At 45.6% G+C, this 15,504-nt stretch overlaps 1 protein-coding gene and 1 long non-coding RNA gene across 2 annotated transcripts in view; both read left to right on the top strand.

Annotated features, from left to right (window-relative positions):
- The window catches only part of LOC136512219 (TOM1-like protein 6), a 55,061-nt gene extending 50,431 nt beyond the window's left edge, over positions 1 to 4,630 (top strand). The window contains exons 8-9 of the mRNA XM_066506197.1: positions 3,133 to 3,396; positions 3,484 to 4,630. Of these exons, the coding sequence (XP_066362294.1) occupies positions 3,133 to 3,396; positions 3,484 to 4,243 (1,024 nt within the window). The 3' untranslated portion in view covers positions 4,244 to 4,630. The remainder of the gene's footprint in view (positions 1 to 3,132; positions 3,397 to 3,483) is intronic.
- A 2,001-nt stretch (positions 4,631 to 6,631) lies between these two features.
- LOC136511709 (uncharacterized) lies at positions 6,632 to 7,619 on the top strand. Its single transcript, XR_010772808.1, has 3 exons — positions 6,632 to 6,764; positions 6,992 to 7,053; positions 7,316 to 7,619. It is a non-coding gene; the product is annotated as an uncharacterized lncRNA (long non-coding RNA).
- Positions 7,620 to 15,504: the final 7,885 nt, after the last annotated feature.

Raw genomic sequence — 15,504 nt, 5'->3', positions numbered from 1 at the left:
CAAGGAGCCGCGCGCCATCTTCCTCCTCAACGAGTTTCACTCAATGGTGTAGGGCAACTCCACCATCTCGGTGTACTGTCAACGCCTGAAGTCCAAGGCCGCCACCCTCCGCGACGTCGGCCATCCTGCGGAGGACTCGCAGCTTGTCCTCGCCCTCCTACGCGGCCTCAATCCTCGCTTCTCCAACACCGCTGACGACATCGCCAACTCCACCATCCTCCCCTCATTTGCCAGGGCTCACGACATACTAGTCCTCAAGGAGATCTGCCTAGCCAATGACGAGAAGACCGTCGTCAACACCGCCCTCCTCACCGTGGCCGATTCTGGCTGCACCAGTCCGGGCGGGTGTCGCTCCACCACCGCCGGGGCCTCTTCTGGCGGACACAACAGCAACACCTCCAGCTACGGCAGCGGCACCAGCGGCGGTCACAAGGGTGGCGGTGGTGGCAAGGGCAAGCGGGGCTGGAATGGCGGCCCTCCACAGCCGCGCGATGGCGCTGCTGGTGCTCCCCAGTAGGTTGCAACCATGGGTCCCTAGTTTTGCTACAACCTGTGGGCGCCCCAAGGCCCTCCTCCGGTCCAACAGGGCCACAACACCTGGCATCTTGGGGTCCACGGCGCGCCTCTTCAGGCTCACGGCCTATGCGCCGGTGCATCCCCCCATGACCTTCGCACCGCTCTAGGTCTCCCAGCCTGCTCCCATGTGGAACCAGGCTGTCCTCGTCGCCGCGCTCAACCAGATTAACCTCCAAGATCAACATCCCTGGGTGTTGGACTCTGGTGCTTCCTCTCACATGAGCTCCTCGGATGGTATACTTCTTTCCCGCCATTCTTCTTCTCACTCCATTACCGTTGGCAATGGTCAAAATCTCCCTATTACATGTCGTGGCGAGTCTATCCTTCAAACCCCTGTGTCAAATTTTCCTCTTCATAATGTTTTAGTTGTTCCATCCCTAGTGCACAACCTGCTCTCAGTTCGTCAGTTCACTACGGGCAACAACTGTTCTATCGAATTTGACGCTCTTGGTTTTTCTGTCAAGGATATCCTGACCCGGCGTGTGAATGTTCACTGCAATAGTGCTGGCGACCTTTGCACCATCCCCGCTGCACCTTCCACTCCACACGCCAGCCTCGCCATCTCCACCGACCTCTGGCATCATCGTCTTTGTCATCCCAGCTCCGCCACCATCGACATTTTTCGCCATAGTGTGTCCATGAGTTGTAATAAAGTAGAGCATACTCTATGTCATTCGTGTCAGCTTGGCAAACATGTGCGGCTTCCCTTTTCAAACTCTAGTTCATTTAGCTCTATGCCTTTTGAACTTGTTCATTGTGACATGTGGACATCTCTTGTTGCTAGTATTACCTCGTTTTGCTCGATGCTTTTACACATTTTTGTTGGACTTTTCTCCTCGTTCGCAAATCTGAGGTTGCAACCCACATCAATTTTTGCAACTATGTCTCCACACAGTTCAGCCTCGCCATCAAAACCATCCAGGCCGACAACGGCACCGAATTCGTAAACAATACCCTCCAGACTTTATTTGCCTCCCGTGGTATTCATTTACGCCTCTCGTGTCCCTACACTTCTCCACAAAATGGAAAGGCCGAACGCATTCTTCGCACACTGAACAATATCAGCTGCACCATGCTTATTCATGCGCACATGCCTGCACCTTATTGACCAGAGGCGCTTGTCACAGCGACGTACCTACTAAACCGGCGCCCGTGCTCCGGCGTTCGCAATGCCATCCCATATACTCTACTCTACAACAAGACACCCGATTACTCCCACCTTCGTGTTTTTGGGTGTCTCTGCTACCCCAACTTGACCACCACGGCTCGCCACAAGCTCGCCCCTTGTTCGACAGCTTGTGTCTTTCTCGGCTATCCCTCATCACATAAGGGGTACCGTTGTCTCGATCTGTCGAACCGGCGTATCATCATCTTGCGCCATGTTGTATTTGACGAGACGTGCTTTCCCTTCAGGATTCACATTTCCGGGTCCTCGCCCAGCGACCTGGATTTCTTGCTTGCAGGTACTGTACCGACGCGCCTCCCTGTGGCCGCTCCGTCGCAGCTGACACTTAGCGACCACGACCTTCTCAGGTGGTCCTGGAGGATGATTTAATAGGATGGTAGTATTTTTTTCTTGAACACGCAAGAGAGCTGCATATCATTATATTAAAAAGAAAACACCGGGTAGAGAAACCCTTACAAAACACACACCAACACCCCACGGCTCAAACAACTGGATCGCCCATCATACACCACAACCACAAAACACTACCATGACCAGGAGGAGACAAAAAACCTTTAAGTTCCCTCAAGAGACAAGGCAGATAGACAAGCAATGCCCTTAACGCATAAAAAACACAGAGGCTACATTGTTTCCAAATGGTCCAAGTGCCGAGAATTACAATGGAACTTAGACCTTGCTGAACCTGTCTGACCACCCCTTTGTTGATTCTAGAACACCAGCCATCAAAGGAAGACTCTCCCCATTGAGGTGAGAGGTTCTGAAGCCCCACCCTTTGTAGTAGCCCAAACCAAAACTGCCATGAGAACAGATGCCAACAAAAGGTGATTAATTGTTTCACCTTCCTGATCACACAATGGGCAGCAAGGAGGATGTTGCAAACCTCGGCAAGCCAGCCGGTCAGCCCCAACATTTGTTATGGGCAACCAACCACGTGAAGCGACATTTACCCAGAGTCCAACCAAATGGGTTCCCAAGGGCAAAAAGAAACTGATCCTTTGAAGAAACCATCATGAGCCGACCTTGCTGAATATTCCCTGGATGGTGCAAGACGCCAAATGCTCCTACCATCCACTTCGGGCTGCAAATTCATTTGAGCAATGAGATCCCACAGATCAAGGAACTCAGCAAGGATACCAACATTCAACAGCCCCTGTAAGTCAGTGACCACGTCAGATCGGTGAGAGCCTCCAAAACTGTCTGGCTGTTGGCTCTCCACTTGGGTACCACGGTGAAGAGACAGGGAGCAATATCAGCTATACATTGTCCATGATGTATCATCAACTTGTCTAACAGGATGGTAGTAGTAAAGATATTTTATTTTAGCCTATATTGTCAAAGTAATTTTCTTATGTTCCACTTCTGCATGGCAGGGATGAGGAACTCTTGGGCCAAGCTCTTGATTTAAATGATAAACTACAAATTCTGCTTGAGAAACATGATTCGATTGCATCAGGTTCTCCTTTATCTGCTGACGTAATAGATGTTATGAGCGAAGTGCCATCAGGAATGGCTCTAAACCTAGGAGCAAATGTTCCTCCACAAGCTGCAGTTTCTACAACCATAGTACCAACCAATGTTTTGAATGACGAAGATGAAGAAAATGAAGATGATGAGTTCTCTATGCTAGCTCGAAGGTTACACTTTCCTGATGCCAATCTTGACATTTGATTCTTAGTTTTGTTTTCCTTTTATCATCCAGAGCTGACTGTTACTTTGACCAGGAACTCAAAATTTCAGTCCACAAACACCCCGAGCACCTCTTCATCAACCATCCATGATGAAATATCAAGTTCTACAGCTTCTGTTCCCACAACATCACCATCCATTGAAAGCAATGCATTGTCTCTGCATGATCCTCCAGCCCCAGTGAGGACATCTCCAGAGGAGCAGGTTATTAGTGACCTTCTTGCACTTACCATATCATCAAATCTGTCACCATCCTATACCCCGGTAATACCTGAACCAGGCTTGAATCAAGGCAGCTCACCCACAAATGGGCATCCGTGGGCTTATCATGGAAACCAAAGACATGTATCTGCAACTTATGTCGCTCCGTGGGCTCAGCCTCAGTCTCAGACCACAGGAAGTCAACAACTGACACCCACTCAAGCACAGTTATCTTATAGCTCATTTGCTTACCCGCCGCCACCCTGGGCTTCACAGGACAACACCGAATTGAACCCTTTTGTAGCATCATCATCATCATCATCTCAGCACCAGTCCACTTCGAGCACTCCTATCATGCCACCGAACTTGAGGCCTCTACAGCAATCACATTCTTTTGGGGTACCACTTCGATCCGCGAGTTTGGACTCACCAATAAATGGGAACCTGAAGCAACCACTGTCTGCTGGGGCTCGCAGGCCATCTTATGTTCCTTCCAACAAGTTTTTCGATGACTTGTTTGAGAGAAATTCTGATGGTAGCCTGAAAGTAGGCAGTACAATTGGCGGTGGCACTACCAGCCCATACAAGGCATAGTGATGTCTATGGAAAATGAAGTGTAAAGATTGTCAACGTGCAAGCTTGTTTGCTCGCTTGTCCTGGTGTTTGATGTTACCAGCTGCCTGCATCTTCTTGAGGTTTCCTCTTTTCAGCTTAGACTGATTTAGTTGATGCTTCTGTGGAACTTGCTGAACTTTTCATAAATAATGTTGCCAAACCAAGCTATGTGAAAGCGTCAGCCTATCTGTTAGCCAGACATCTTGTATGGCAAAAGGTGATCCTTCCTAAATCGTGTAAGAAAACGGGCTTGCTTCTATATGTACAGTTTTTAAACGGGTTTAGAGATAGAAATAGTTTGTTGTCTCCAGTTGGAGTAACTCAATAATGATTCAACTTGTAGGTCAAGTTGACACGCAACTGTAATCACCACACAGCGAGCTATTCGTCGCCTTTCTTTTTGTATGGTACAAGAGGGGTGCACCCTACTGAGAATTTTATTAAGAAACTAACAAGTTACAGCAAAGAACTAAGAAATAAAAAAGAGAGGGAAGAAAGGGACGTGATACTGAGCCTAAAAAATTGTCTGAGAAAGTAGTACACGAAATTGGGATTCAGGTTCATGTATTTCCAAACTACGTGAAATCAGCAAAATCATTAAAAGTTCAAAAGAGTCAGGACTATTGGTAATAAAAATAGCTTTTCACAGCATTTTAGAGCAAACAGATGAGCATTACATGATGGATCAGTCCCAGTTTCATACAATTGACATTAGAAAATAGCACAATTAATCAATCACAAATACCAAAAATCATTAGTCTTCCACTATTCTTGGTAAATTGGGTACCAGGTCTAATACCCAAATTACTCAAACTAAAATTGACTTTCTAAACTTATTATCCAAAATAGCAACAGGGTAATTCGGGATTGGGTATTTTAGGGTCGGGTATGAGTAAAACCTATCTGTTGGTGCTTTGTACCACTGACGAGTAAATTTCTTATTATCAAAGCAGGGAGGTTCGGCCGCTCCTCAGGGTGTCCACGTCGCTCCGATTTCCCCGGCCCGTCCGATCTTCTGATCGACAACCCTTGCTCTCCCCACCACTCGCTACAGCACCCGGGCCCGCTACGAAACCCTCGGCGGCTCTCACCGACACCGACGCCCTCCTCCTCTCCGCTCTCTCGCTCTCTCTCTCTCTCTCCCTCCCTCGCTTCCGACTCGCGACGCGGCTCAGGCGAACGCGCGGGACGACCTCGGCGGTGGCCCGACCTCCGCGCGGCGGCGGCGGCCCTCCTCCTTCTCCTCATCCTCCTCCTCCTCCTCCACCAACAACACCACCACGCCACTTCCTCCTCGCGACACAAGCCAGCGGGTCGCGCGGACTAGGGTTTCGCCCCTCCGTCGTCGGTCGTCCCCACGGCCGCGCAGCCAGCCGGCGGAAGCCCTAACGCGCCGGAGGCCTCTGGCGGCGGAGGAACCTCCGTGGTGGCCGTGCATGACGACAGGGAGGTCACGTCAGCAACCTCGGCGGTACATCTGGAGCGGCCGCTCGCGGGGCCCCTCCCGGCGGCCGATCTGGGCCTGGAGCACGGCCTCCACCTCGCGTAGGCAACGGAGGCGGTGGATCTGCGGCGACCAGCCGGATCCACCGCGAGCCCTCCCCGTCTCCGCAAGATCCGCCTGCTGGGTGGCCGATCTGTCGCCTGGTTGGCCGGATCTGTCGCCTTCTGGGCCCCTCCGTCAGCCTCGGTCGTCGACAGCGACTGCGCGCGGGAGCACTAGGGTTACCGCTTACACGCCATCTCCGGTACCCAGCGCCGCTGCTCTCCCTGTTCGTCATCTTTCGCTTATCTGTACCTTTTGCTAATTGCCACATTGTGTGTACTTTTCCTTGTGATGACCTAATTTCCTGATTCTAATATGGCAAACGCTAGGATGCTACTCAAGTGCTGATAGTAGCTGATTTGAACAACTTGCTTATAGCATTAGAGCATTATAATACGGCAAACGCTAGAATGCTACTCAACTACTGATAGTAGCTGATTTGAATAACTTGCTTATAACATTAGAGTATTATAGTACCTGATTTCAACAGCTTGCTTAGCATGAGAGTAACAACTTAATTAGCATGAGAATAACTGAACCACCGACCTTGCCAGGCATGTTATAAAATACACAACTTCCTCCTGAGTTGCTACAATAGTTTTTAGTTTATTTTCCACTTTTGTATTTTTTCTCGAACACCTACGAGAGCTACTTATCATTTTTCATTAAAAGGCAACGTACCACAAAGTATGAACACCACACCCACCGCTCCTCCCTATGCCTAACAGTTCAGCCAATTAAGACCAGCCAATTCTTGTCGAGTTGTCGTGAACCGACGCTACTATCTAATGTTTACATTGATCTGTTATTTTCTTTGTTACAGTGATGTGACCCTTACAACTTATCTTGTATGTGTATTTCTGGAAATCATACATCCAAAGCCCTATGGTGTTAGTCGGGCCCAGCCTTGGTGCTGCTGTTGCCATTGATTCTTCAGTCAACTACCCGGAGGCGGTACATACTCAAAATAGTTTGTTGTCTATATTTCTTTAGTACTGCAGACTAGAGTAATACAAGAGATTAAACTGAGGTATCTGTAGTGCTTCCTTTTATGTGAATTTTGACTACTATGCCACAAGCCTTCATACAAGACAGATCTTACAAGTTTGAGAGTTTTATATTCCAATTAGCTAATTTAAGCTTAGTTTCACAAGTCTCGAAATTGATCTTCATTGGTGCAGGTGTATACTATGAGGGCCCGAAAAATGTGACTAAAATCCCTAAATTTGTTTCATATGCCGGGGTGAGTCATTCTGACTTCCATGCTAAGCTTATTTAGTTTTCCATTTCATTTTACATGTTATATTTTTTATGTCGTTAGGTCTGTATTTTCCATTCGATACTTAGCTTATTGATTATGGCTGTGCTTTTTATTTTATAATGATGGTTGTGCTGCTTAAGTGGAATGTCTCTAATTGGATCAAAGAAATCTTGTGGTGTGTGTCTACATTGGCTGGGTGACTGGACTACTGGAGTAAACTGATCAGTTTTCTTTGCTTCTCCAGGTGTTCATATTGAAGAGTCTTCCACTGCGATTTTTAGCAACAAGTTTGCCATTTAAAAAAACTCCAAATGAATTCTTTGATTGGGTGCAAGTAAGCCTCTATGGATCACTTTGAACTTTAAAAAGAACATGAAAAGAAGAGCTCTAGTAGTTTTCTCTACCTTTTGAAATTAGAGACAAGTCCATTTTCTCTTCCAATCAAGTTGAGAGCTTTTTTTGAGAGGTGTCAAGTGATTGCCTTGTTAATGGCGTTATGTGTTTGGATTTTGTTGGTGCTGGTAGCTGTTTTGTTTGCTTAGCTTCTATTGTTGTAAGGAGGCTAAAATTGGTCGGCAATTAATACTCATCATGTCGCTTGCCATTTCGGCGCTAATGCCGTGATATATTTTGTGAATATCATAGCTTTGGCTTGCAATTTGCTCGCTGAGTCAATTACCATCAGGTTATCAAGATGTGGAGCTTCAATTTTTTTTATCTATTATCAGCTCACAAGGTGGCTAACACTAATATATATATACTGAAATCATTAAAGTTCCTATGACATACATATGTGTGAGTAAAATTTCTACGAGAATTAATATTGTTGCACGAACTTTATGAAGTGCTGTGGTTTTCCCAACAGGATTAGGCACTGGCAAATTTAACATTTCTCTGTAAGACCCGTGTGGTCTTTAGAATGTAAGTATCTCCTTTCCTACCTTGCCGACGCACGCGATGGCTGTTTAACAATGGCTACTGTTTAGAATGTAAGTATCTCCTTTTCCTACTTTGCTTGCACTTTTAGATCCATTTCTAAACTTGCCCACTGTTTAATAATGACTGCACAAGATAGCTTGAATGATAGATGGTTTATATAGTCCACGAGATGGTTTGATCTGACCTTCTGAAGGATGCTTGACATATGGTATCTCTGGGAATTAGTGTTCATACCTTTAAAAGTTTTGTGAAATTCAACCAAGACATCTGGACTTCTTTCTCGTGTCAGCCTTACTGTCACAATCGTCATGACTTGCCATCTTCCTAACTCAATTACTAATTACTTTACCACTTTCATTGTCAGAAATATCTAACTTGTGTGCTGTTTTTTTTCCATGAGTAACCTATTTTACGCTATGCTAGTCAAAATTAGCGCACTCAGAATATATGAAAACAAATTGTTCTTGCTATCTTCCTATTACACTCAGTAAGTCACTACAAATTAGATTACTACAGATTTTCTTACTGCTGGGACATTAGTAAGCTACTGACCTTGGTAGTGTAAGATCGTCGTGCGAATCATCGATAACACGACATGAAACCATCAGGTCGATGCACATTGATAAATTTAAATCCTTGTACATACAACCGTCCTTTTCTTCTGGTGACATGAAAGTAGTAGTATTGTGTAATTGTGTTTATTTTCATCATCATAGTTAGTATTGCTTCGGATGATCTTATATCACTGGCCCACTAGTTCTATATTGGTCTACTGTGCACTACTGCCTTTGAATATTATACATGCCTGCTAGATTTAAAGTACTACAGCTCACACTTACCACCTGATTAATTAATCAAACATTACTTGCCGATTCGTAATTTCTCGTGCTATATTTCCCTAGCCCGGCAAAGTCGTCGACCCATATTGAAAAGAAACCTACAAAGTAGGAAGCTGTTTGAGGACCAATCTACTCATGAGGAGGTTTGTCCTCTTTGTACCCACAAAACATATCTTTTTCCCCCCTAAACTGTACACCGCACATATTGATGCTAGACCTGCATTCCCACACATAACAAATGTGAATACAGACTTCCTGTTAACTATGCTCAGCGACCTCTGTCAATCACGTACTTTTCCTATAGGATCAAACAACCTTCACTGAACCTAATCATGAGACCTCTCAGGAACTCAACATAGATGTCCAGATCACCGGACATGATAAGGGTACAGGAACAACATCCAGAGGACCACCTAGACAACCCAGCAAAAAGGTATTAAACACTAACTATAAATCGGAGATTCACGTTTTTTGCAAAACTATTTAAAGTGATAAGTTACAACATGAGCATATAATCCTTCTGTGCAACTTCTCAACAATAATAAATATGCTCTGCTTGCAGGCCAAGAGCTCAGGATACTAAACCACATGCCAAGTCTGGTGGACGCAAATTATCATCAGGCAATCAGAAAAAATAATACAGGTTTTTAGATACATACTGCCATAATTTTTAAAAATCACCTTCTTCAACACTGCTATTATCACCTCAACCTATCTGATATTTTGTACAGCTTGTCAAACCCCTTGGTGCATCGCCTTGTACATGGCCGTCACAACGCCTACAGCCAAGCTCATCTTCAACACAATGTACAGTGGTAATTACAACGCCGGTTCAAAACTTGGCTGCCTAAGTTACTATACCGGCATGCAATCTGGGCGCTTTTGAACCTCGTCGTGGGCATTCTTGTATAGTCTAGGATCCCACTATCTAATGTTATAAAACTACGAATCCTACCTGCTGCTAACTGCACTGTACCGGACTCTATGCCAGGCTATAACCTGTCGCTGGACATATGGCGTGAGCTGTTGTAGTATGTCAGTAACACTACCCTAACATTCCAACTCGAAAAATTACCGGCTTCATGACATCCATCCATGTAATATAAGTACAATTTGTACCACTAGCGCTGCGTTTACCAGTACTTGCTATGCTTACCTATACCATTTGAATTTCCCGTTTAATTGCCCGGCTGCGCGCGATGGCGCGCATGATGTACTAGTATATTATTATGTCCGAGCAATGCATCCTACCTCTAGAGGCTGGAGAGGTGTTCACTGCGGTGTCATGAGTGCTTGAGAGTTCAGCCAGGGAGAAAGTGTTATTGTGACCGTTCCTCTGCTCTGCACAAGATGATTTAGTGACCCCCCATATGTTTCACCATGTGGTCCGACGCTAGTGCACGCCGAGATTTCTTCACTCGCCACCTGTCTAATCTTATCGTATGCTTAGGTGTCCTTCAACTCCCTTTCAACAGATCATCTGATGTTTACTGGCTTCTAGGTTGTCCTTGTCTACACATCACCGTATGATCTTGTGGCCTTCATCTCCCCTTTAGTGGATCGTCTGGTGCTAACTATTTTTCCTATTTTCTTGATTTCTTCATAATTTCTTCATAATTTATTCTCTGAACTTCACAACACTTGTTTAGATGCATCCCTAGGACCTAGGTAAACATGTCTTATTGATTGTCTATGTCATTTAAATCATCAAAACCCCTGAAGACATGACATATTGGCTATGTTTGCTACAATAGTCCACACTTCATTCAACATTAATTCTAAAGCTAACAGGTGCCTAGAGAAATCCTGTTTAGCTTGCAATTCTGTGCCTCCAGCGGTGCCCCTGCCAATCTTCAAGAACTTAGGTTCTGCTTTCTGCAAGGTGGCTTACTCCAACCTGACTGATGAAAAGCTTAAAGCAAAAGAGAAGCTGTCTGCACCAGGGGGCAAGCGCAATGCAGCCAACCAGAAGAGTCAGAGCCCATCTGGCAAAGCTGGTCCCAAGGATGGACTCAAGAAGAAAAAGAAAAATCAAGGATCGTCTTGTGTCTTTGTTTTTTTTGGTAGTGTGTAACATGCTAGTTAGTCAGGCCCTTTATGTTTTGCTTTATGGATAATAATCTTAGATCTTGGAAAGTTCTCTGTTGGAACATCAGAGGTGTTATTCCTAACAGGATGTTGTAATAACAGTGTGATGTTCTCTGTGTTCAAGAAACCAAACATGAAAACTTTGATTCTCAGCTTTTAAGAAGCTTATGTCCCCCAGCTTTTGATTGTTATGAATTTCTTCCTTCAGGTGGGTGCATCTGGCGGTCTCTTAGTGGACTGGAAGGGGTCCAAATTAACTGTAACTGAGTTCTATCCTTTCAGAATAACTACTCTCTCTCGATTGAAATGACTTCTCGCTTTGATAATTCCTCTTGGCTTTTGACCAACATCTATTGATATAGACACGGCCTGATCTACCGATAGGTATGATAGCGTCGAATTGGTGGAGACTCGACGTTCACGATCTAGGCTTCGAACCAAGACTGACCCCCACAACCGTTACACCACTGCATCGTTGGTTATCAACCACACGCACGCGATTGACCTCGCCTGAGAAGGCTTTCCTGCAAGTGAATTGAGAATCACAAGCAAGAACAGATAAACACAATATAAAATTGCAAATAAATATGAGGCTTCTGAATATAAGAGGAGTTCTAGTCTTTATTCGAACGGACTAATTGCCACAGGCGAACAAGATCAAGAATAGAGGCCCTGGTTCACGGTAAGTGACCTAATCGGTACTGTTGCAGCAAACAATAATGTCTGTTTCACGAGGAAAACAAGAACACAATAAAACCCAAACCCTAACGAGAGCGGCGACGGCTAATTATAAAGTCTTGGGCGTCACCCTCTCTGGACGCGCCCCTAATGGGGTCTAAGACGATATCACGATACACGGCCTAACGGACCAAAAGAATGTGTCACAGCACCCTGGCAGATTTTGGACGCTGACTTGTTTTGACGATTTCCGTTGACTCCGGATGAGTTTTGACGTAAAACCAAACCATTGGTTAGCTTATCAAATTAGCTTTCCAAGCATATGTGGACCGTCGAAAACGAAGTCCATATGCGCCCTAGACGTTGATTTTACCTGGGACTGCTCCTGGATTCCAAGGTGGACTCAAACTTGATTTGGGCCTCCACCTTCGTGACTCGAACCGGATAAGCTTTGGGCCCCCTTCTCGATTTGGACACCCTTGCTAATATCCTTGGCCTCCATGTGATTCTCCAAGCTTGGACGTATGCATGGAGGTCATGTCCTCCACATCCTCCCCTTCTTGACGAAAAGCCGTCATCGGCGTCGATTGTACTTGAAGTCGATCCTCATGAAGACAAACGATTTTGCCAAAATAATTGGAATGGACGATGACGTAAGAAAGAATATGACCACATGTCCAAATTTGCAGCGTGTCTTTTCCTATAATCATGTAGTCTCCTCCATTGAAATGCACATGATCTTTGTCAATACCATCCTGCAAAAGATTAGTACTATAGCAAGAAACATATGCTCCCCTTCTTTGGATTTAACTTGTGTCCCTAAAGCAAGACTAGAGAAATATGGCATGACAAAAGTATTGATTTTACAGTCGTCTAATTGATCACAATTTTGCCCAATAAAAGGAGAATTTAGATGTTGGGTGAAACAATCACACAAATATCAAATTTGAACACAAGTGGAAAATGGTATTCATTTCCTCGTACATCAGTACATGTCAGAGAGGTATTTATAGAGGTCCTAGCCTTCATAACTTGTGTACAAATGACTATTTTCTCCCTCTCTTTATTCAATACAACCCCTCTAAACTACAGGGGCGAAGTTGTCTTTTTACTCTTCGAGACTTCATTCTTCATGTCATCTTGTCAATCTTCAAAGTTGCTTTCATCAAGGAATGTCTTCGCATCCTCCCACTTGAGAGTTCTTGTATTGAATCTTGTTGACTTTGCGCTGTTGAGAGAAGTCCAAAATCTATCTTCGCTCTTGAATCTCTTCGCCACTTTTGTTTATTTCGAGCGAAGTCAAAATTTCTCCTTCGCTCTTGAATCCTGCAAGCAAACTTTGACATAAAATTTTGGTGGTCAACTCCGAAGTTTCATGGCTTGTGTTTTCTGCCGAAGTCAAATCCCCTAACATCATATTTGTACAAAACTACAAATGTAAACTCGTTGTACCATATATTGTCCTTTGTTGTTATATTTACCAAAAGCATGATATGTATGTCTAGAGAACCATAGCAAATCAATATACGCATAAAGTTTCTCCTCCAAATAACTAAGATTACATAGACATCAAATTCAATATAATCCAAAGTATTTAAAGAAGACAACAATTTCAGCTCATCAACACCACTAGCATTATTAATAACTTCTCTATTTTCAGCACAAGCACTACTACATAAACCTTTATGGAGGCGGGCATTTTGGATTTTTGGAGGCGGGCAAAGCAACCGCCTCCATTCAAAGGTCACCGTTCAGACCATGGTTGCCCGATGAAAAAGCCCGCAGCCCAGCCCTAGCCGGGCCTGGATCTGGGCCTCACACTGCCACCGCCACTACCGCCGCCGTCGGGAGAGTAGGCCCTGCCCCGCGCGCCGCAGATGGGGTTGCTTGATCCACCACCGAGGGAGCTCGATTCGCCACGTGCACGTCCGCCATCAGCCGGATCTGGCCACCGCACCCTTCGCCTGAGTAGGGGCCACCACACCTCTGCCTCGCACCACCGTACCTTCGCCGGATCTGGTCACTGCACCTTCGCCTCACCCCCACTGTCGCGGATCCGGCTAACATGGTTGTGGATCCGGCCACCGGCGGTAAGATTAGGCCACCATGGTTGCAGATCCGACCACCAACGGTAGATCCGGCCACCACGATCGTGGATCCAGCCACCATGGTCATCGGTGGAGGAGCCGGAGAAGGAGCCAGGGGAGGAGCGGCACGCCGACCGCCAAGGAGACGAGCCAGGGGAAGGAGCTCACTACCAGGAGGGGAGGATCTCGCCGCCAAGAGGAAGAGGAGGGGAGGGGCAGGCAAGGAGAGGTGCATCGCTGTGAGAGAAATGGGAGGGGAGAGGGCATCGTAGGGAGTCCAGAGGGAGAGAGAGCATCGTAGGGAGTGAGAGGAACGGGAAGGGAGATGGGCGCGGAGTCGAGAGGGAGGGATAGCACCGTCGAGAGGGCCGAGAGTGGCTCGGGAGTGAGGGAGGAAGGGAGTGAAATGCTATGAAACCCTAAGTCTAGGTTATATACAAGCCCAGTAGAGGATAGATATGGGCTTTTGCTTGGACTGGGAGCTGGGACACTATTTTTGGAGGTGGGCCTTATAGCATTCCCGCCTCCGAAAATAGACCATTTTTGGAGGCGGTTGCCTTACAATGACCGCCTCAGTAAATAAAAAATGACTGTCTCTGTTAATCGTAGGCATTAACTGAGGCGGTTGGATTTTGTGATCGCCCGGTTAATAAAAGGGCACCGTCTTGCAAAATCATTTATGTTAGTAGTGAAGTGTTTCGATTTGAACCCACATATAGCATGGTCATTCGTTAATGGTTGCATGGGTATAACAGAAATATCATCATGCGTGTCATCTTTATCAAAAGGAACATCAAGCAAATCTTCTTGTGACAAAGGTAAAAACAAGCGGAGGTTTCACTAATATTGGCTCTATCATAGCATGATTGGTGGAAAAAATCAGCACGTCAAGAGAACTCTCACCTTCCGTGAGTTTAGTTTCATGGACATTACCTTTGCTCTCATTGTTAGGAGTAATAGGTGATGGTTCTAAACTTTCACATGAGGCTATGAGCACCTCATTTTCTATCACATCATCCTCGCTCTTGTGTATATTGTCCTAGCAAAAGGTTAGGCATACCACGAGGAATAATAGTAGACTGATCTAGTCGATGCCACCTCGTCATTTGAATTAATTACAGGAGATGGATTAACAAAAATTTCTCTCATAATAATTTTCATGTCGTTCCATGTGTGAGGTTTGTCTGAAGACCTTAAAGACTGCCACCAAGTTGATGTAGAATGTCTCAAAATACTAGTTGCATTTTTAATCTTCCTTTGTTCACACATATAACATTGTACAAAAATACTATCTATTTTAGTTTTCCACTCAATGTACTCATAAACACTAGTACCAATAACATTGTGCACCGGATTTGTCCACCGGATGTGAACAGTGGACATGATTGCAGTTGAAGAAATCAGGCACAGCAGCTTCATGTTCAAGGCGCACCGGATGTGGGTGCACCAGACAGGGACTCCAGTGAGCCCTGCAACCTAGCTAGGGAGCTAATGCACTCATCAGACATGTACTGGTGGTCCATCAGACTCTTCATCAAACTGGGGTTCTAGAGCATTGCAGCCGGGACTTCGAAGCCGTGTACTCACTGGACATGTCCGGTGAGCCCCGGATGGTAATGGCTAGTGTCAAAACTAGTTATTAGAGCTGCACCTGGATGTGTCCGGTGTGAGCACTAGGAGTGTACTAGACACATCCGATGCCTTCATGATTACTGAGTGGAGGAGTAGCTTGGCTTGGGGCTATAAATATCCCTCTATCTGGTCCATTGGAGTCCTCTTGCCACTTTGTTCAGTTGAAGAAA

This window comes from Miscanthus floridulus, chromosome 16, assembly GCF_019320115.1.
Source record: "Miscanthus floridulus cultivar M001 chromosome 16, ASM1932011v1, whole genome shotgun sequence".
In the NCBI taxonomy this organism is placed as follows: domain Eukaryota; kingdom Viridiplantae; phylum Streptophyta; class Magnoliopsida; order Poales; family Poaceae; genus Miscanthus; species Miscanthus floridulus.
The sequence above is the reverse complement of the archived record's forward strand: the minus strand, read 5'-3'. Positions and strand labels throughout refer to the sequence as shown.